At 32.9% G+C, this 19,802-nt stretch overlaps 1 protein-coding gene across 1 annotated transcript; it reads right to left on the reverse strand.

The window, feature by feature from the left end:
- Window positions 1-548: 548 nt before the first annotated feature.
- On the reverse strand, window positions 549-15,483 carry LOC143046092 (synaptotagmin-2-like). Its single transcript, XM_076219078.1, has 8 exons — window positions 15,279-15,483; window positions 11,760-11,925; window positions 11,082-11,291; window positions 10,751-10,884; window positions 7,869-7,999; window positions 7,097-7,258; window positions 5,030-5,150; window positions 549-2,251 (listed from the first exon to the last, which is right to left on the reverse strand). Exons 1-8 carry the CDS (start codon window positions 15,373-15,375, stop codon window positions 1,929-1,931), a joined length of 1,344 nt encoding a protein of 447 aa, XP_076075193.1. The 5' UTR covers window positions 15,376-15,483; the 3' UTR covers window positions 549-1,928.
- Between the last annotated feature and the right edge of the window lie 4,319 nt (window positions 15,484-19,802).

Genomic DNA, 19,802 nt, shown 5'->3' on the forward strand with positions numbered 1-19,802 from the left:
CTCATATTGGATTGCACAAGATAGAAAACTTTATGATAGATTTTTAAATAAAAATTTATGCTCTTATAAAATTGTTTCAAAAAAAGAGTAGGAAAAAATGGGTCAATTTTTATTGCTCATATAAAGAAATAGATAAAACTGATGATTCTATAATAAAAATCAATCTTTATAAATCTATTTGAGTTGTCTTCTCCTAGAAAGCAAATTATTTTAAATGTTGTTAATCAATCTTAACCAATCTTTAATTTGGTATTAAAATAAGATAAAATCATACAAATTTCTTCATTTCAGTGAAAAGTTTGTATTTATACATAAAAAATTTGCTATTTTCAGTAGAAAAATTCCTTTTCTGTTCATTACATAAATATTTTAGGTGAACATTCCTACACTTTGTGAAGATATGGTATTAAATGATAATACTTCAAATTGTATAAACGTATTGTGAAATGCAAAGAAAGCTACATGCATTTCTAAAAACAGGATTTCTGCTGAGAAGTTTATTTTTAATTGAAGTTCAAGTGTGATGTGTAACAAAAATAAACAAAGAATTTGTTTTCATCCTCATTTTTATTTCCCATAACTATTGTAAGTAATGAAGACATTTTGATTCTATTTTTATCACAGCTACAGTTATGTCCCTTGTCTACAAAAAACACACATAATTATTGAATTTTGATTCAAAGCTATATGTTGCTAAAAGCATGAATAAGCAAAGATCAATTGTATAAAAAAAAATAATTCTGATATTTTTTTTTGTTCAATCATTTATGAAAGTGATATAGTGAAATAATAAATTGCTTTTAGCAGCAAGTATGATTAGATTTTATCAAAATAAGGTAAGAAACATTAATGATAACTCGACCTTTTTGAATCAGTATTCATGTGAACTTTAATTTAACCCCATAGCTAAACAAGAATTATGCATGCTTTATGTGTTAACAGTTATTAAAAGAAAAGAATGTCAACATTAAAAGTAACAAAGGTAAATCATTTGATTGACTGATTCAATCCACAAAAAACATTCTTATACAGGTATTAACAATAACAAACTTATTTTTTAACCTATTACATGAAATCAAACAGACATAGAAAAATCCATTTGCACCAGGTTGCTATCTATTTATCAGTGGCGGATCCAGAAATTTCATAAGTGGGGGCCCACTGACTGACCTAAGAGGGGGCCCACTCCAGTCACGCTTCAGTGATTCCCTATATAAGCAACCAAACTTTTTCCCAAAAAGGGGGGGGGGGGGGGGGCAGGCCCCCCCCCCTAAATCCACCTCTGTTTATTTCTATGTTTTTGTTTATATCTTGTTATCTGATCCTTTGTAGTTTTCGGAGGTAATCTCGATAGTTAATTAGATGGTGTCTAGAGTAAAATACACATGAGATTTTGATACATATTATCTAGTATATGCATTGTTAACTGTTTATTCAAGACTTATTATATTTTGGATATGTTTTTCAGTATGTTTTAAATCAAATATGAGAATCTGAGTCAAATCGGTAATAAAATAAGTTTTCCTTCCATATACATATGTATAAATATTTTGAAATGATAAACTGGCAAAGATCTTCAATATGAAGGAGAGTTAATTAAAAAGATTTTAGCCATGCCCCAACATTGTTTTCTTATTCAAATATTTTTAACAGAAAATAATGCTTACTGACCTAGTGTCAAAGTACAGTTTACGATGAGAAAAAAATTTACAGCTTAAATAATGGTAAACATACTAATCTGAGATTCTACAATAATACAGTGAAAACTTGTGACCATTAAATGGGCATATAGCATGTCAATCAGGAAATAATGTCTAGATTTCATTGGTTAGTGAATGCCATTTGCAAACATTGCAACAGGGTTGTAAGGCCTAGATATCGTTAGTCAGTAAATGCCATTTGTTAACAGTAGAGCGTTGTTGTGAAGCTTAGATATCATTGGTCAGTGAATGCCATTTGTTAACAGTAGATCGTGGTTGAGAAATCATTTCCTGCCAATGAACTAGATCCTCTCCACGGGCATACATGAACGATCCAACAATGGCTTTTCCATAGATTTCATTTTGTCCTAAATATTTTTTTGGACAGACCATGATTGAGACAACAAAATTACAAGTCTCAATAGGCTGTCCTGCTGTACAGAAGGAGAATGCTTCATTGAATGTTTGGTCCTCAGCAGTGGGTCTTACCATTGTTTTCTTTGATTTGTAAGGTCGACGAGCATGGTTCATCTGAACTTTGACATAAATACCTGAAAATATAAAGAACTTTAGTATGAGATTTTATTCATGTGGTTATATAAAGGTTACTATAAAATGGCATTTTGATGGAGGAAACCTTACATGACAACTTAGAAGCCTTTTTGATTCTGACACAGCATATGTATATGTGTAGTATTCATATTGACAGGCTCCTCCATGACTACTATGTCAAGCTTCCAGAAATTATTTTATTTTAGATTACATGTATCATTTATTCACATCTCTGTCATGATACACCATTGATTTACAAGTTTTATATGAAAGGCATTGTAGTTTCTTTTACCTGCAAGTTTAAATATATTCTTGTTGCTAGTTAAATAAACATTTCAGGATGTTTGATATATAACATAATTATGTAGGTCTTTAAAAAAATATTTGTTCAAAGTCATTTTAAAAACAAAGTGACCTACAAACCACAAAGTCATCTACAGAACACAAAGTCATCTACAGAACAAAGCCATGTGCAATCACATAATCATCTACAAAACAAAAAGTAGTCCACAGAATCTTGTACAAAATACTTATCCATCTACAAACCACAAAATCTTCTACAAAACACAAAGCCATGTAGTAGCTACTAAGTCCCCCACAAAACACAAACTGTTAAAGCCATATATAAACCATGAAGTCGTCTACAAACTGCAAAGTCTTATACAAAACACAAAGCCATGTACTAATCACAGTCTTAAATAAAATACAAAGCCATACAAACCACAGTCTTATACAAGGAATAAAGCCATTCTAACCACAGTCTTATACAAAACATAAAGCCATTCTAACCACAAAGTCTTATACAAAACATAAAGCCATTCAAACCACACAGTCTTATACAAAACACAAAGCCATTCTAACCAGTCTTATACAAAACACAAAGCCATTCTAATCACACAGTCTTATACAAAACACAAAGCCATTCTAATCACACAGTCTTATACAAAACAAAAAGCCATTCTAACCACACAGTCTTATACATAACACAGCTATTCTAACCACTCAGTCTTATACAAAACAGAAAGCCATTCTAACCACACACTCTTATACAAAAAATAAAACCATTCTAACCACAGTCATATACAAAACGCAAAGCCATACTAAGCAAACAGTCTTATACACAAAAAAGCCATTCCAACCACACAGTCTAATACAAAAAATAAAGCCATACTAGCCACACAGTCTTATACAAAACACAAAGCCATTCTAACCACAAAGTCTTATACAAAACACAAAACCATTCTAACCACACAGTCGTATACAAAACACAAAGCCATTCTAACCACACAGTCTTATACAAAACACAAAGCCATTCTAACCACAGTCTTATACAAAACACAAAGCCATTCTAACCACAGTCTTAATCAAAAAATAAAGCCATTCTAACCACATAGTCTTATACAAAACACAAAGCCATTCTAACCACACACTCTTATACAAAACACAAAGCCATTCTAACCACACAGTCTTATACAAAACACAAAGCCATTCTAACTACACAGTCTTATACATAACACAGCTATTCTAACCACACGGTCTTATATAAAACACAAAGGCATTCTAACCACACAGTCTTATATAAAACACAAAGGAATTCTAACCACACAGTCTTATACAAAACACAAAGCCATTCTAACCACACAGTCTTATACAAAATTCAAAGCCATTCTAACCACACAGTCTTATACATAACACAAAGCCATTCTAATCACACAGTCTTATACATAACACAGCTATTCTAACCACACAGTCTTATACAAAACACAAAGCCATTCTAACAACACACTCTTATACAAAAAATAAAGCCATTCTAACCACAGTCATATACAAAACGCAAAGCCATACTAAGCACACAGTCTTATACAAAAAAAAGGCCATTCCAACCACACAGTCTTATACAAAAAATAAAGCCATACTAACCACACAGTCTTATACAAAACACAGTCATTCTAACCACAAAGTCTTATACAAAACATAAAGCCATTCTAACCACACAGTCTTATACAAAACACAAAACCATTCTAACCACACAGTCGTATACAAAACACAAAGCCATTCTAACCACACAGTCTTATATAAAACACAAAGCCATTCTAACCACAGTCTTATACAAAACACAAAGCCATTCTAACCACAGTCTTAATAAAAAAAATAAAGCCATTCTAACCACACAGTCTTATATAAAACACAAAGCCATTCTAACCACACACTCTTGTACAAAACACAAAGCCATTCTAACCACACAGTCTTATACAAAACACAAAGCCATTCTAACTACACACCCTTATACAAAACACAAAGCCATTCTGACCACACAGTCTTATACAAAACACAAAGCCATTCAAACCACAGTCTTATACAAAACACAAAGCCATACTAAGCACACAGTCTTTTACAAAAAATAAAGCCATTCTAACCACACAGTCTTATACAAAGCACAAAGCTATGCACATACCACTAAGTATTAAACAAAGCACAAAGCCACGAACCTCAACTGATTGTCAAAAGAAACTCCGAGACATATTACATACACAACTCTGGACTAAAGTCGAGTTTAAGCTACACAACACAACTATGGACTAAAGTCGAGAGTAAGCTACACAACACAACTATGGACTAAAGTCGAGATTAAGCTACACAAACAGCATAACTCTGGTGGGACGAACTGATCCACAAGGTCAGTGACTATCTCCAGTGGCTTCACCTAAATCATCACTTTTGTTTTCATGACTGTTTAAGGTGTTACTGTCCATAGAACATAATTCTACTTTACCAACCGTTTATCATGTCATAATCCAAATGACGCAGGTGTCGTGCATTCAGAATGATAACTTTGATCTTGTCGTTGCTTGGAAGGTAAGATAGTCCTATATGTATATCTCCTAGGGCATTACATATCTGAAATCACAAATTACAATGCAAAGCCATGAATGTTGTCATTGCTTGGAAGGTATTAAACATAGTCCTATGTGTATATCTCCTAGGGCTTTACATATCTGAAATCACAAATTACAATGCAAAGCCATGAATGTTGTCATTGCTTGGAAGGTAACATAGTCCTATGTTTATCTTCTAAGGAATAACATATCTAGTAACAAACTACAACGCAAAGTTGGCCAAAGACAAATACACAACAGAATGTAAATGTAAACATTTCAGTTGGAAACAAGAGATTTGAATACATTTTACAAAGTTGGAACACTTAGTTGCACGTGGTTTCGTGTAAAGTACTCCACTAATTATTAGACATTGAAGAAATATTCAATTATCATGGAGTGACTGTACGATAGACATGCACTCGCTTACATGGCACAACCTAAATCTACTACAACACATGCGTTATCATAGTCTCAGACACATTACAAAGCACCACGACATGCACTCGCTTACATGGCACAACCTAAATCTACTACAACACATGCGTTATCATAGTCTCAGACACATCATTACAAAGTACCACGACAGATACCAAATTATACCATGATTCAGAAGCTGAGTAATATGCAAATTACCTGCTCTTGGGCAAAGTGTTTGGCTGTGGTGTTATTAAAATATAGCCTTGTTTGGTCAAAACGGTACGTGAATTCCGAAGCACCATATAAGACAATCTAATTAAAACTGAAAATCAAAAGTCATTTTCGTTGGTTTCGTCCGTTTCGTATGAGAAATTTAGTCTGTGACAAACGGGCCATCTACGGATCTCTCTGAGAGTTGTTGCAAGGGTTCTTTTAAAAACTTTGCAGATCGTGGAACTCTCCTGTATGCAATCAAATTAAAAACCGATTAGAAAAAAATCTGTGCTACAAATATCCCATCGCTCCGGTTTTCTGATATGTTGCACGCGACTATACATGTATATGGTAAGATGTGGTGCGTTGCTCGTAATGCTAGATATCTTAAGCAGCTCCTGAAATATTAACTCTACTGAAGACCCTGGGGTGAACTCTGATAATTTTAGTGTTGCTCATTACAAAAAAATAATCCGGTCATAAGTTATATTCGATAATTAACGTAAGTACAGTAAGGGGTGCGACATTAAAGCCACAGCAATCAGGACATATCTGTGGATATTTGTAACACAGATTTCTGAAACTGTCAATCAAGTCAGTGTTGCAAACTTTCAAACAAATGACTTCAAATCATGAAGAACCATAGGGACCGTGGTTTTCTCTGGAGGTGCAACCCTTTATTACAAAAATAAAATAATGCAAGCAACGCAACATCAGTTTATAACTGGGAGATAAAGATTCGATGCGCTGCTGGAAATTTGGTACGTTAGTATTAAAGTTCACAATGGGAAAATAATAGCCATTAAGGTTAAGCTATATATGTAAAACTGTATCTATGGTGTCCCATACATAAAGGATTGCAAGCAATCAGTACCAGAGTAGAAGAACGTTAAATTTACTGAGTGAATCGAGTTCATATATTCGGTAATAATTCTAAATATCAGCAAACAAAATTTAAATCTTAAAATTTGCGGGATAAAAAAATTGTTTTTCCCTTGCAGGAGCTCGTATTCATGCTATTAGGATATCATGGCAACACAGACTGCACTTTGTCCAGCGTTTTACACCACTCGGCTACATAGAATGATCAGATATCCCAATAGCATGAGTTCGAATCCCGGCGAGAGAAGAACAAAAAAATGCAAAAACTTTGGTGTGCTGATATTTAGAGTAATTATATAAATAATATGTGCTTTCAGTCGTGTATCACCATCAATGGTATCATTTCGTGAACCGTGTTCGAATAATTATTTGGCTCTTTTAGTCCTATTGTTTTAATGGTCTGCTTTGCGATCTGAAACTTAAATAATCTGAGTAATCGATAGTATCACTCACATGAGAGTTGGGTTCCAAGTCTCGCCACATTGTGGTAACTTTTGTCTTGTCAATATCGCATAAAGGAATAAATGCATGACCAAGGACGTGCCTCAAACGACGTCTGTCCACATCATACACAGAAAATCTCAGCGTACATTTGTCTATATCAACTGCAGACAGCTAGAATGTAAAACATCCAATTAGTCCAGCAACATCCTGCAGTATTTTCACATACATAAAACTAAACACATTTCAAATTGCTTTCTGTAAGTTCAGAAATTATTGCGATTTAATCATTTTAGACTAAAATGCAATTTTTATTTTATTTGATAATTTGGAAAATTTTAACAATGGAGATATTTAAGACTACAAAAATATTAAATATGGGATTTAGTTATTTCAGACTACAGAAAATTGTGACATAGGAGAAAACTCTATTTCATGATCTGGCGGAATTCTGATATGAGACCCCTATTTGAAAACAAAGGATATCTTTAGTAAACACGAGGTAGAGGCAACAAAGGAATCCATTAAAAATCATCAGTTGAAGAAAAAATGCATACAAAATATCAATTTGATGCTACCATATATGTACCTCAAAAGTCGTCAATGACTGAACCTTGACATCATAAGACGTTTAGTGTTTACTACTTTTCCTATACCAATTTTCTCAATGTTTTTAACATTTGAGTTAAACATATTGATCAGAAGCCGAAAAGCAAGAACCCGTCAATCGACATTGTAGTTGTTGACAAGTTTGCTGTCACATTTGACTTCAATCTTGTTATACCTGGAAACTGAATGTTTCGTTGTAGATAGGTGTTAGGGTTTTCTTCTTTACTTTTGATGTTTTTGAATTCCTTTCATCTGGTAGCAAAAATATTCTCACAAACGGGTCTCTTAGTTGGCCATTTCTGCGACCTGTAATATTATAAACACACTCAGTCAATTAGTGGAGGCCGTTGCGATTGACCAATACATTCAGACAAATATCACCCGAGTCTAAAAGGTTGTTACGGAGGATTTACCAAAATGGAAAATAACACATTCTTCCGGGACGAACCAAGTCAAGGGTTTTATTTTTTCTGAGCATGCGGCAATATAAGCACCACCCATAAAAGCCATATTTTTATATTATGCTTTACTGAATAACCAACAGCTGGTATATCGGCGGCAATTAGTTCGTTTTCAGAGAGTTTATTTCTCTCCTTATAACTTGATAATTTGCTGGCTTATTTTAGGTTAAAACAAGAATGTGTCCAAAGTACACGGATGCCCCACTCGCACTATCATTTTACATGTTCAATGGACCGTAAAATTGGGTAAAATATCTTATTTGGCATTAAAAATTAGAAAGATAATACCATAGTAAACATGTGTACTAAGTTTCAAGTTGATAAATTGGAGTTCAACTTCATCAAAAACTATCTTGACAAAAAACTTTAACCTGAAACTTGCACTTTCATTTTCTATGTTCAGTGAACTGTGAAATTGGGGTCAAAAGTCTAATTTGGCTTTTAAATTAGAAAGATCATATCATAAGAAACATGTGTACTAAGTTTCAAATTGATTGGACTTCAGCTTCATCAAAAACTACCTTGACCAAAACTTTAACCTGAAGCTGGACAGACGGACGAACGAACGTAATGACGAACGAACGGACACACAGACCAGAAAACATAATGCCCCTCTACTATCGTAGGTGGGGCATTAAAACTAAACCGTCTAAATGAGCCGAAGAAAAACGAATTATTCCAGAATACCGGTATGCATGAAGTATAATGTCGATGTCTTGCAATTGAGATGTTCCCCTCGTATATTTGTCTAGTTTTATACAACATAGATATTCTACATTCACATGCTTCGGAATATTTCGATGTCCCCCTCGTTTGTTAATGCTTAGAAGCATTATAAATCTAATATATTGCCAAATCAATAGTGTGCAGACTTTAATCTGTAATGGCCTTCAGGACACCGACAGCTTGAAATTTACTCAAGACGGCCTTGCGTTTAAAGTGAAACCGACTTTTGAATTTTCACAACTGTATGGAAATTGGTTGACTTTGGTCGATAACATCTGTTGTGTTAATAAATGATAATTTATTACTAATCTTCATTGATCCGTTTTCCCTTGTATGTTGTAAAGTGAATGAACTAATAAGCTTAAATTTCATTCAATATCTAAAAGTAATGAGACCTTTGAGTCTGGATAACCCTCCCATCACCACCAATCAATCGAACCTCTCACGCTCGTTAACTTTAGAATTAGGTTTGAACACTCAAACTAACAAAACCAATGTTTTCCCCTTTTGTTGTTTTTAATACGAACCCCTGTTTTAAAGAAGTTCTTGGTTTAAGCACAAAATGGCAGTCAGTAATCTCCGATTTTAGCTATCATGTCCATTCTATTTACAAAAACATTTACTAAATCGGAGGTTTGACCTTTTAGAAGAGATTGTTCAATGACGTTTTTAGACTACACATCTTTATTTCAGACTCTAAAGGTTCATTTACATGTATAAACATTACACACAATTAAGTCATTTTTCTGTTAAACAGGATAAAATGTTGAAATATTTACACTAACAGTATGAATAATATCTAAAAATTCAAGTATGCATGTAACTCATTGTACAACATTCTTAACAATGTTGGAAAATACGATAAATCACCGATAATCGTATTATTCAAACAATGTTAGAAAATACGATGTGGGGGAAACACGATAAATCACTACCGATAATTGAATTGACCGAACACTATTGGCGGAAAATAAGATAAATCATTAACGATAATTGAATTAAGCGAACAATATTGGGAAAAAAGATTAATCGCTACCGATAATTGTATTGACCGAACAATATGGAGAAAACGCGATAGCTCACTACCGATATTTGACAAATTGTATTGACCGAACAATCTTGGAATATAAGCTAAATCACTACCGAAATTGTATTGACAGAACAATGTGGGGAAAACACGATAACTCACTACCGATATTTGTATTAACCGAACAATTTTGGAATACAAAATAAATCACTACTGATAATAGTATTATTCAAACAATTTTTGGAAATACGATAAACCACTATTGATAATTGTGTTTACTGAACAATGTGGGAAAAACAAGACAAATCACAACCGATAATTGTATTGACCGAACAATGTGGGGGAAAAAAAATAACTCAAAACCCATAAAAAAATATTTGTATTGACCGAACAATTTTTGAAAATAAGATTAATCGCTATCGATAATTGTATTGACCGAACAATGTGGGGGAAACTCGATAACTCACTACCGATATTTGTATCAAAATGTATATTGTAACCTTAAAAACAACTTAAGCTCCGTGTTGAAGACCGTACTTTGATCTATAATGGTTGTTCTTTTACATGTTGTGACTTGAATGGAGAGTTGTCTCATTGGATTGCATACCACATCTGTTTATATCTATTGTCCTTTTCGTACTCCTCTAGAGGTTAAGGTAGGAAAGAGGGTAGTGTTTAAAAAAATCTATTTAGATACCTTATATAGTAATAGATATTTTTTTTTTTTATTAGGACTTATTTACAGCTAAGGACAGAGAAAATATTCGTGTTTGAATTTGTTGTCTGTTATTATTTACACACTCAAAAGCCACAAATCCAGAAAAGAAGTAACTCTCACAGTACCTGGTAGTTCTTTGACTTTCACTAGTTTCACATTTAGTTGTTCTACAGCTCCATCGTACACCAGGGTAAACCATATTCTACCATGTTCACTTGGCGGGAAAACTCCAGAGTCATCGTCTGATTCACTTTTGGGCCTGGAAATTAAAATTTAACCGTGTAATTTATTTATTTACTTTAACTTTTTTGTTTGCTCGGAAAAATCTTGTGTTACTTTATTTCTAGAAATTACATAAATCAAATATACAATGACAAATTATGATTTGTTTATACTGTTTAATTCGACATTATTTTATGTATAGGAAGGACAAATTCGATTGCGAAAAATATTTACCTATATAAATCTGGTCTGATTCCAACACAGTTTTCGGGTGATAGGAAGTTAATCTGTCCACTTTCATGGTCTGAATAGGGTTGTATACGTTCAGGAGGCAGAATGAAGTCGGGTACACATGCAGAGGTAGCTGATCGTACCATAACATTCCGTGCATCCGCATGAATATCAGGACATGATTTTCTCTTTGGAAATTTTGGAGAGGCTGACCTATTGAAATTCAGATCATTAAATACAGTTTAACGATCTTTTCGTATTGCCGTATTAAATTTGGGTTAAAAATGCAATAAAACATAATCGGTTTTTTCTTTTCGATTTGTTTTTCCTGTAAAGTTGAATTATAGGTATTTGTTATTTAAAATTGAAAATTATATATAAGTTTGATCTGTTTCCACTTTGCTCTTTCTAAGTAGATATTGGTGGAATATGGAAATAAGCAGAAATCTATTTTCTAGTCAGCAGTGTCAAAGTCTCATTTACTTGTCATAAAACTGCATGGGGTTTAGATGTTTATATATATATAGATTGCTTTTTTTATAAGATCTTTTAAAATTTATTTACTCGTTTGTTTGTTTGTTAGAATTTATGATTTTTTCTTGATTTTGTTGTTGTTGTTTTTTTGGGAGGGGTAGCTAAATTGATATCAAAACCAAATAGAATAATTGGTTAACCTTATACCTAGAAATTGGTGCTGATTTAGAGGTCGATTCATCGTCTAAATCGTAATATTCAAAGTTCCATGCTTTCCGTCTTTGGTGTTTTCTGTAGATGACAACAACAACGACGACAGCAACCAAAACGAGGACACCACTCAAACTACCAATCACAATACCAAGGATTTCTCCTGTTAAAATAACTTTTTATAAGATGTATAAAGGATAACAACACAGATAATGGTAAACACTTAAATATAAAAGATAAAGAATTTAAATAATTATTATTGAGTGACTCTAAAATGCTTTACAAAGCAGGATGTATTCGACTAATGTTCTTTTTATTCCTGGTACATAAGTTGGCACCAAGAAGATTTATAGCAGGACTTCAACATCAGTCATCTTACACTTTTACAAATAATAAAAAATTCTATAAATATGGATGATATTAATTTTCCAATAGCGTTTTCTCATACTTCCCAGAACTTCAAGAAATACACAACATTTCTCACTATAGAAAATTTTATTTTTGAACTTCACAAAATTGCGTCCACTAATGATACTTTAAACATGGAGTTTTCACCTGAAGCACGCTGAATAGAGGACAAATTACAATATACGAGATTTGAAATTGAAATATCTGTATTTTATGACGGTGAACCAAGCAGGTGTAGTCAATAACTTCTGATCAATAAAACTTTTATCTTGAATTTCCATTGAATAAGATATATATGGAGAAATTATTACAAGTAAAACTAATTTTCTTCTCAATCACCGTTATCATAAATAAAATTGTAATATATATTGCGTTTCCTTTGATTCGAAATATAAAAATAACTCAATATCCGCCGGGTAAAGTGTTTCTTTAATCCGGAAAAATCCATCAATTGAAATCAAAGATTTGCCATGTTCGAGACAATTTTACGGATTAATTATTAAAAATAGAAGATGTGGTATGATTGCCAGCGAGACAACTCTTTAAAAGAGACCAGATGAAACAGAAATTAACAGCTATAGGTCAGCGTACGGCCTTCAACAATGAGCAAAGCCCATACCGGATACTAGCAGTCAGCTTTAAAAGCCTGAACTTCGGGGAAAACAATGAAATTAAACAAATGTGAAATACAGCAACAAACGACATTCACTATATATTATGTGGCGAGTGTAACTAGTTTGTTGGTGCCAAACCCTCCCCATAAACTGGAACAATGATGTCGAGTACTATGTTTCAAGATTGGACTTCACTTGAACTTCATCAAAAACTACCTTGACCAAAAACTTTAACCTGAAGTGGGACGAACGGACGCAGTTACTGACATCTAGTTCTAAAGCCAATTACATCTAATAAAAAATCATGGATCTAAGACTAAAATATCTATAAGCACACATCCAACATTCAATTTAGGGCATTGACGTCACAGAAAAACATGAAATTGTGTAATGCCAAGATACAGATATCGAAATATTGTAGAGCTATGAATATGCTTATGTCACAAAAATAACATTTAGTTTAATTTTCATTTACTGATAACAATATGTATACTTATGAAAACAATATTTAAAGAGTATTCAATTATACAGTGTTGAATTGGTAACCTTTTAGAATAAGTTTATTTGAAGGATCGACGAGTTTACCTTGATCGTATCTAAGTGTATGGGATTGGTGAACATCTTCGTTAACTCTAGGATGTGCTATTCCGTTTGAAATATGTTTTATCGAGGAACAGCCAAAATTCATAAACAAAACAGTATATCATTGGAAGAATTTAGTAAAGGTTTGAAGTAATGTGTGGAAAAACGAAGTCCTGGCTTTATAATTTACAAGTATAAATAATATGAGATCCATTGAGATCCATTGAAATCCAAAACGTCCCAACAGACCCCGTTAGATGGAGCAAAAAGAACATCGTCATCCAAGAAAGGAAAATGTATAATATTGAATACAAAATCAACCCGTTTATTTTAATTTTAGTGTAGAGTTTCCCCGTGTAAAACCGAAATATATCTAATTCTATAGAAAATTATAGTTGTTACCGTTAATATTTGAATAATTCAAAGTGAGTTCCTTAAGTTCCTTGGTTTCAGTATTATTTTTTTCCAAATACAATCAGGATATCGCGACGGTAAGTGTTGTTGACTTTATCAATTAAAAGCAATTTAGATAGTTTTGCGTTTGGTCATACATGCAGTCTTATACATATATTCTTGCCTTTAGGATGTAGACGGACATTGTATCACGATTATATACTTAATATTCTATTTAAACATTTCATATTCATCAAACAAATCACGATATCGTCACAAAAATTCACTCATATGTGTAAATCAATAAAAACAATTCTTTAATCATAATACATTTAAAAATCTAATTTAAATGAAAAGATATGATCAGCTCATGAGTATTATACTTTTTATATTTCAATAAGCCTGCTTTGATTTTTATACTTCAACATATTATTTATTTCAAAATAACACAAACAGTAGTGGCGGATCCAGCCATTTAAAAAAAAAGGGGGGGGTCCCAACCCAGAGTATCCAACTATAGGCTCCCATTCAAATGCATTGATCGGCCAAAAAAAAGGGGGGTCCAACCCCCGGAACCCCCCCCCCCTGGCTCCGCCACTGAACAGATACATTTTGTTTGTGAAAAATGAGAGCAATATATCATATAAGCACAGGAATATTTTAATTAATAAAAACACACAGAGTTCCAGGGGCTCATCTTACAATTAACATAATTTGTAAGTTGTACTTAAATTTCATTTTTGTTTTTTAATATTTGTAGTTAAAATGAGTTTTTATTTAGCTAATTTAGGAGTAATTTTCCCAGTCAATCAATGAAACTAAAACGATTTTTTTACGCGACACCTAGCTGTTCAAAATATGTATGAAATATTTCCTTATGTGTGTTAAATAACAATAAATCAATCGATCTTAATGTCTAGAGTTACAAGGATGGTTAAAAGACTTAATCTTTGAATCAGTTCATATGAACTCCTTGAATCTAGCATGTTTGTCAAGTCGATGCCGACATTTTGAAAGTCTTCCTTACCTGACCACTGTCCATAGTTTCAAAATTTGAATGAATTTTATTTTTTAATGCCTTTGACTTAATTACATTTCAATTTATTTATCAAACTTAAATTATGAGATACTAGTATTTGTCTGCTGACATTTCAATAATGTATAATGCGCTTTTTGTGCTAGTTTTACCACATATGTATCATTGTATAATAAAGTACGTCTTGTTTCAGATAAAGCCCTCAATTTTCTAACTAATATGGATTCATTTAATTTCGTGGGTACTAAGTATTCATTTTTGTAATTTTAGAAAAACTAGTATATTTGTGGATATTTAATTTCGTGGTTTGGGCAAATTCCGCATATATTCCTGTAAAAAAAATTGTAATAATGTTAACATTTAAATTCGTGGTTCTCCTGTACCCACGAAATCCACGAAAATTATTATCCAATGAATATTATTAAATTCACAGTACATAGGAATGACCGAGGGAATACCTCCCATGTAATATAATAGACTTACCTGTTAACAAGACCCCGGGGCCTGTTCCTGGTAATGAGGTGGCGGCTGTATCTGCAGCCATTCCATCTGACTTACTGGCAGTCCGAATAGTTCCCATGCCAATCTAAATACCTCCCATGTTTACATTTAGAAAAAGTTTCTTGGTCGTACACTTCTATATAGAAGACGTGTACAACACTTCACTATCTCAATGAAAAAGAAGGTATAGTACATAAATAAAGATTAGAAATAGTCGATACTGTGACGTCAACATCTGTTATAGGTTACTATATAAAACATGTTATGCTATATAATTTAAGATTTTCTTATTATTTACTATTACTACTAGTATTTTACGTCTTTTTTTTATTGTATGATAGAATAAAAGAATAGTAACATATAATCATTAACGCAATCCTATATTTGTGAAGAATGGAAAAAAGTTTAGTCAACATAAGCACAATAATAAGACCGTTAGTTTTCTTAATTGAATTGTTTAATACATATTTTTGTTATGTCGGGGTATTTTATTGCCGACTATTCTGTATGGGTTTTTCTCATTATCGAAGGCCGTACGGTTGTCTATAATTGCTTACCGCCGATTTACTCTACTCGAATTTTGGTGGATATTTGTCTCATTGGCAATCATACGTTAACGCCATTTTTTTTTACATTGTATAAAATAATTTATGATATGTATAGTATATTTATGTATATATACGTCTTTTGTAGTATATTACTATGAAAAAGTTGTAGGGTCAATAAGTCCTTATTTTTTGCCTTAATTTGGTGCAAATTAACCAATTTCATATATGTTCTTAACTAGGTCCTTGGTATATTAATATGTGTTCAGAAAATAAAAAAAATAATTTTCTAATTAAACGTGCTACCATGGTAATAAATCATGACAAAATATGTATATTTTGTTAAATTGCTTTGAATTTTCTTATTTTATCAATCTTCTTTATGGTATATTTTTTATTACAAAAAACTATGCACCTAAGAAACAACTTTGTGTTGTGTAATGTGTTGTGTTATGACTATGTTAATAGCTATAATAAAGCTTTTCTGGAATTGTTTTGTTGTTTCTAAGCTGAGCAAATTGTTTCCAAAATATACAAATCAATAGAATGCAAAAAATTCGTAGTTATATTGGTTTTCATGAATTGTGACATCATATACATATAGCTTGAAAAATCGTGCATGTGGCATTTATGAATTTTCTTGATCATATATATTCAAAATTTGAAACAATTCTCAATAACTTTGTTTTCTTGTCCGTACTCCTTTATACGTCAGAAGATCTACAATCTTTGAAAAAAAGTAAAATCACAAAAATACTGAACTTAGAGGAAAATCAATTCGGAAAGTCCATAATCACATGGCAAAATCAAATAACAAAACGCATCAAAAACGAATGGACAAGAACTGTCATATTCCTGACTTGGTACAGGCATTTTCAAAAGTAGAAAATGGTGGATTAAACCTGGTTCTATAGCGCTAACCCTCTCACTTTAATGACAGTCTCGTCAATTTCCGATATATTTACATTGATGCGTTAAATAAACAGACACAATAAATAAAATAGTCAAAATATGGGTACATCAGTCATCATCGTATAACAATTTTAAAAGGAACAATTTAACAGAACTGAATTGACTGATTTAGGGAGAAATGCAAAGATGTATGCCGCAAAATAATATTATTGAGGGCAACTTACAAATACTGGATTTCTTTGTGACTCTTTCTTTTCGTCTCAGCTATGTATATTAGTATGATGTCCATTTTGACTAAACTAGCTGAAGCCCATCTACCGCTGCGGGATTTTCTCGCTGTTTTGAAGACCCAGTGGCGGTTTCGGCTGTTTTCTGCTCTTTGCCCGGCTTGTTGTCTCTTTGACATATTTCCTATTTTGGTCAATTTTATTTTATGATATTTATAAAAAGATAAATTATTGACAGTATCATAAGCAAGAGAGATCTTGCAGTGGCTTGTTGCACCCCATCTTTCAATTTTGTCTGGTTGGCAATGAGTTGAAGAGCTGCAAAGTGCTCCTCTGTCAAAACTACAATCTAATTAAAAACCGATCTCTCATCGCTCCCGTTTTCTGATATGCCGCTCCCACGCTCCCACGCGACATATCAGAAAACGGGAGCGATGAGAGATCAGTTTTTAATTCGATTGTCAATACTAGGAACTAATTGTGAGTAAAAAAAGTATTTAAGGACGCATAGTTATGAGATAATCCTGATAGCCATGCATAATTGGTAAATGATTAAGTCGAGGATTTCTACACATTACTTCAACTCTTTACTAAACATTATACTAGATACAGTACACTTAGCCTCGATATTTTAGGGGGGAAGGGGTTAGCTCTTTTTTTTTTTTGTGTTGTTCGTTTTTTGTTTTGTTTTGTTTTGTTTTGTATTGTTCTTTGTTATTATGTTTTGCCTTGATCCAACGAGTCATGCCCTTTCCTTTTTTTGTTGTTGTTGTTTGCAGTTATAAGGTGTGCTGTTACGTCACAGTGGCGGATCCAGAACTTTTCCTAAGGGGGACCCGTTGACTGACATAAAGGGGGGGGGGGGCGCTCCAGTCATGCTTCAATGATTCCCTATATAATCAACCAAATTTTTCCCACGAAAGGGGGAAAGCGGCCCCCCTCCCATGGATCCGCCTATGCATCACTGTTCCAAGAATGAAGAGGATTGACCGACCTGACATACATGTTTAACTCTTGCACATATGTACAATGTACCGTGGCGAGTACAACTGAATAAAATTGTAAGTTTTCTGACAATGTATATATATTGTTCATATGTGACAGGGTTAAACATGAATGTGAGCGGTCAACCTTCTCCATTACAAGTACAAATAAAGCAAACATTTATTCATGTACCTGTTAGTTGTGTACAATGGTTGGCAGATTGCTGGATAAACTCGTTTACCTTGTGTTTGAAGAGGCATTAGCTACGAGATTTTTTTTTATTCAATCATTAATGAAAGTAGTATAGTGAACTATACGTATTCGCTTTTAGCAGCCAATTTTGTTTAGTTTTGTCAATATGAGCAAATAAACATCGCTGTGGAATTATTCACTTGCAAGTGTATATTTCAACCTCATTCAATCCGTATTCGGCATGTGATGGAATCCGCATGTATTCAGCTATTGAAAAGGAAAATATTTCCATCAGTGAAAGTCATACAATGGTAAACCCGAATGATTCGGTTGACTGATTTGATCCACACAAAAAATATCATTCTGTTACAAGTAAAAATGATGATAAAAATGCCTTTTAACCAATAATATGAAATCGAACAGACCTAGAAAAATCTATTTGCACGTGCTCTCTTTCTATTTCTATTTATGTTTATGTCTGGTTATATGAACGTCGGCAGTTATCGTACGTTATCTTGATGGTTAATAAGATGAAGTCTAAAAACAATAAACATGAAATGTAGATACATATTGTTGAGTCCCGATCCCGTACATTGTTAATTAATGTTTAAACGTTTTAGTGTGTCATGAATGAAATAAAATTATGAGAATTTGAGTCAAATCGGGGAACATTAACTTGACACTCAATGCGCCTTTAAAGTAAGGACCTGTAGCTGTTGTTATAAAGTTGTTTGTGTGTTTTCTACTCGTTATTGTATGCGATATTTGCCTCATTGACAATCAATTTATCATACCACAATCGTCTGGTCTTTAACAATGAGCAAACGATACTGTATTATAAGCTATATAAAAGGCATGCCAAAATGGGAAATAATTTAACCAGAAATCAAAGGCCTGATTCATACTAGTTTTTGACGAATAATTTCGTCATCAGTTTTTAAATGGTACTTTTTTCTTTCAAATATTCTATTTTAAAAATGCATAAGTTATAGGTTCTAAAACCCTTTCCCTCAGTTCTATTGTTTGCCTCAAAGTGATCGAATATGCATAAAATGCAAAATCAAAACTTGGTCCCAAGTACTACCAGTTTAAATTGACGTTTTCAAAGAAAATATATATATATATATATGCGTATGCGACATTTATTGCTTTCTGGTGGGATTTTTTTCATTTGTTAGCTAAGTCACATGCCATGATGTATTATTTGATGATAAACAAACTGTCACACGTTTATATCACAGGGCCGCACTTGGTTCAGAAAAAAAACCCACCTCTATACCTTAATCTGGGACTTTATACTAACTATACTATTAGTATAATAGTCCCAGCCTTAATATACTAATTTTTTTTAATGCGAGTTAAGCACCTTGTGTTATATTAAAGTATATGTGGGGGGCGGGGATTCTAAGACAAGTGCCTATAAAATAACTCAAAAGATCATGCCATCTGCTTTAAATTAAAATATTTTAAATGGGGGGAGGGGTCTTAAATTACAATTTTAAAATGGCATTTTTGTAGGAAATATATATTTTTTACTTTCTGATATCATACTTTCTCGCTGGAACATAATATGTTAACTTAGAATATAACAGTGAGTCCCAGGATCTAGACCGAAAAGATTGTCGAGTTTTTAAATTTCCCGCTGA

The sequence above is a fragment of the Mytilus galloprovincialis genome, chromosome 9 (genome assembly GCF_965363235.1).
Source record: "Mytilus galloprovincialis chromosome 9, xbMytGall1.hap1.1, whole genome shotgun sequence".
Taxonomy (NCBI): domain Eukaryota; kingdom Metazoa; phylum Mollusca; class Bivalvia; order Mytilida; family Mytilidae; genus Mytilus; species Mytilus galloprovincialis.

Excerpts from the sequence above, each read along its gene's own strand:
- LOC143046092 (XM_076219078.1), bottom strand. The coding sequence starts at position 15,375 with ATGGGAACTATTCGGACTGCCAGTAAGTCAGATGGAATGGCTGCAGAT. Across the intron at positions 7,259-7,868 it reads ACGAAACATTCAGTTTCCAG|CTGTCTGCAGTTGATATAGA; the intron begins GTATAACAAGAT and ends TTTACATTCTAG. Across the intron at positions 2,252-5,029 it reads GGATTATGACATGATAAACG|GTATTTATGTCAAAGTTCAG; the intron begins GTTGGTAAAGTA and ends TTATATTTTCAG.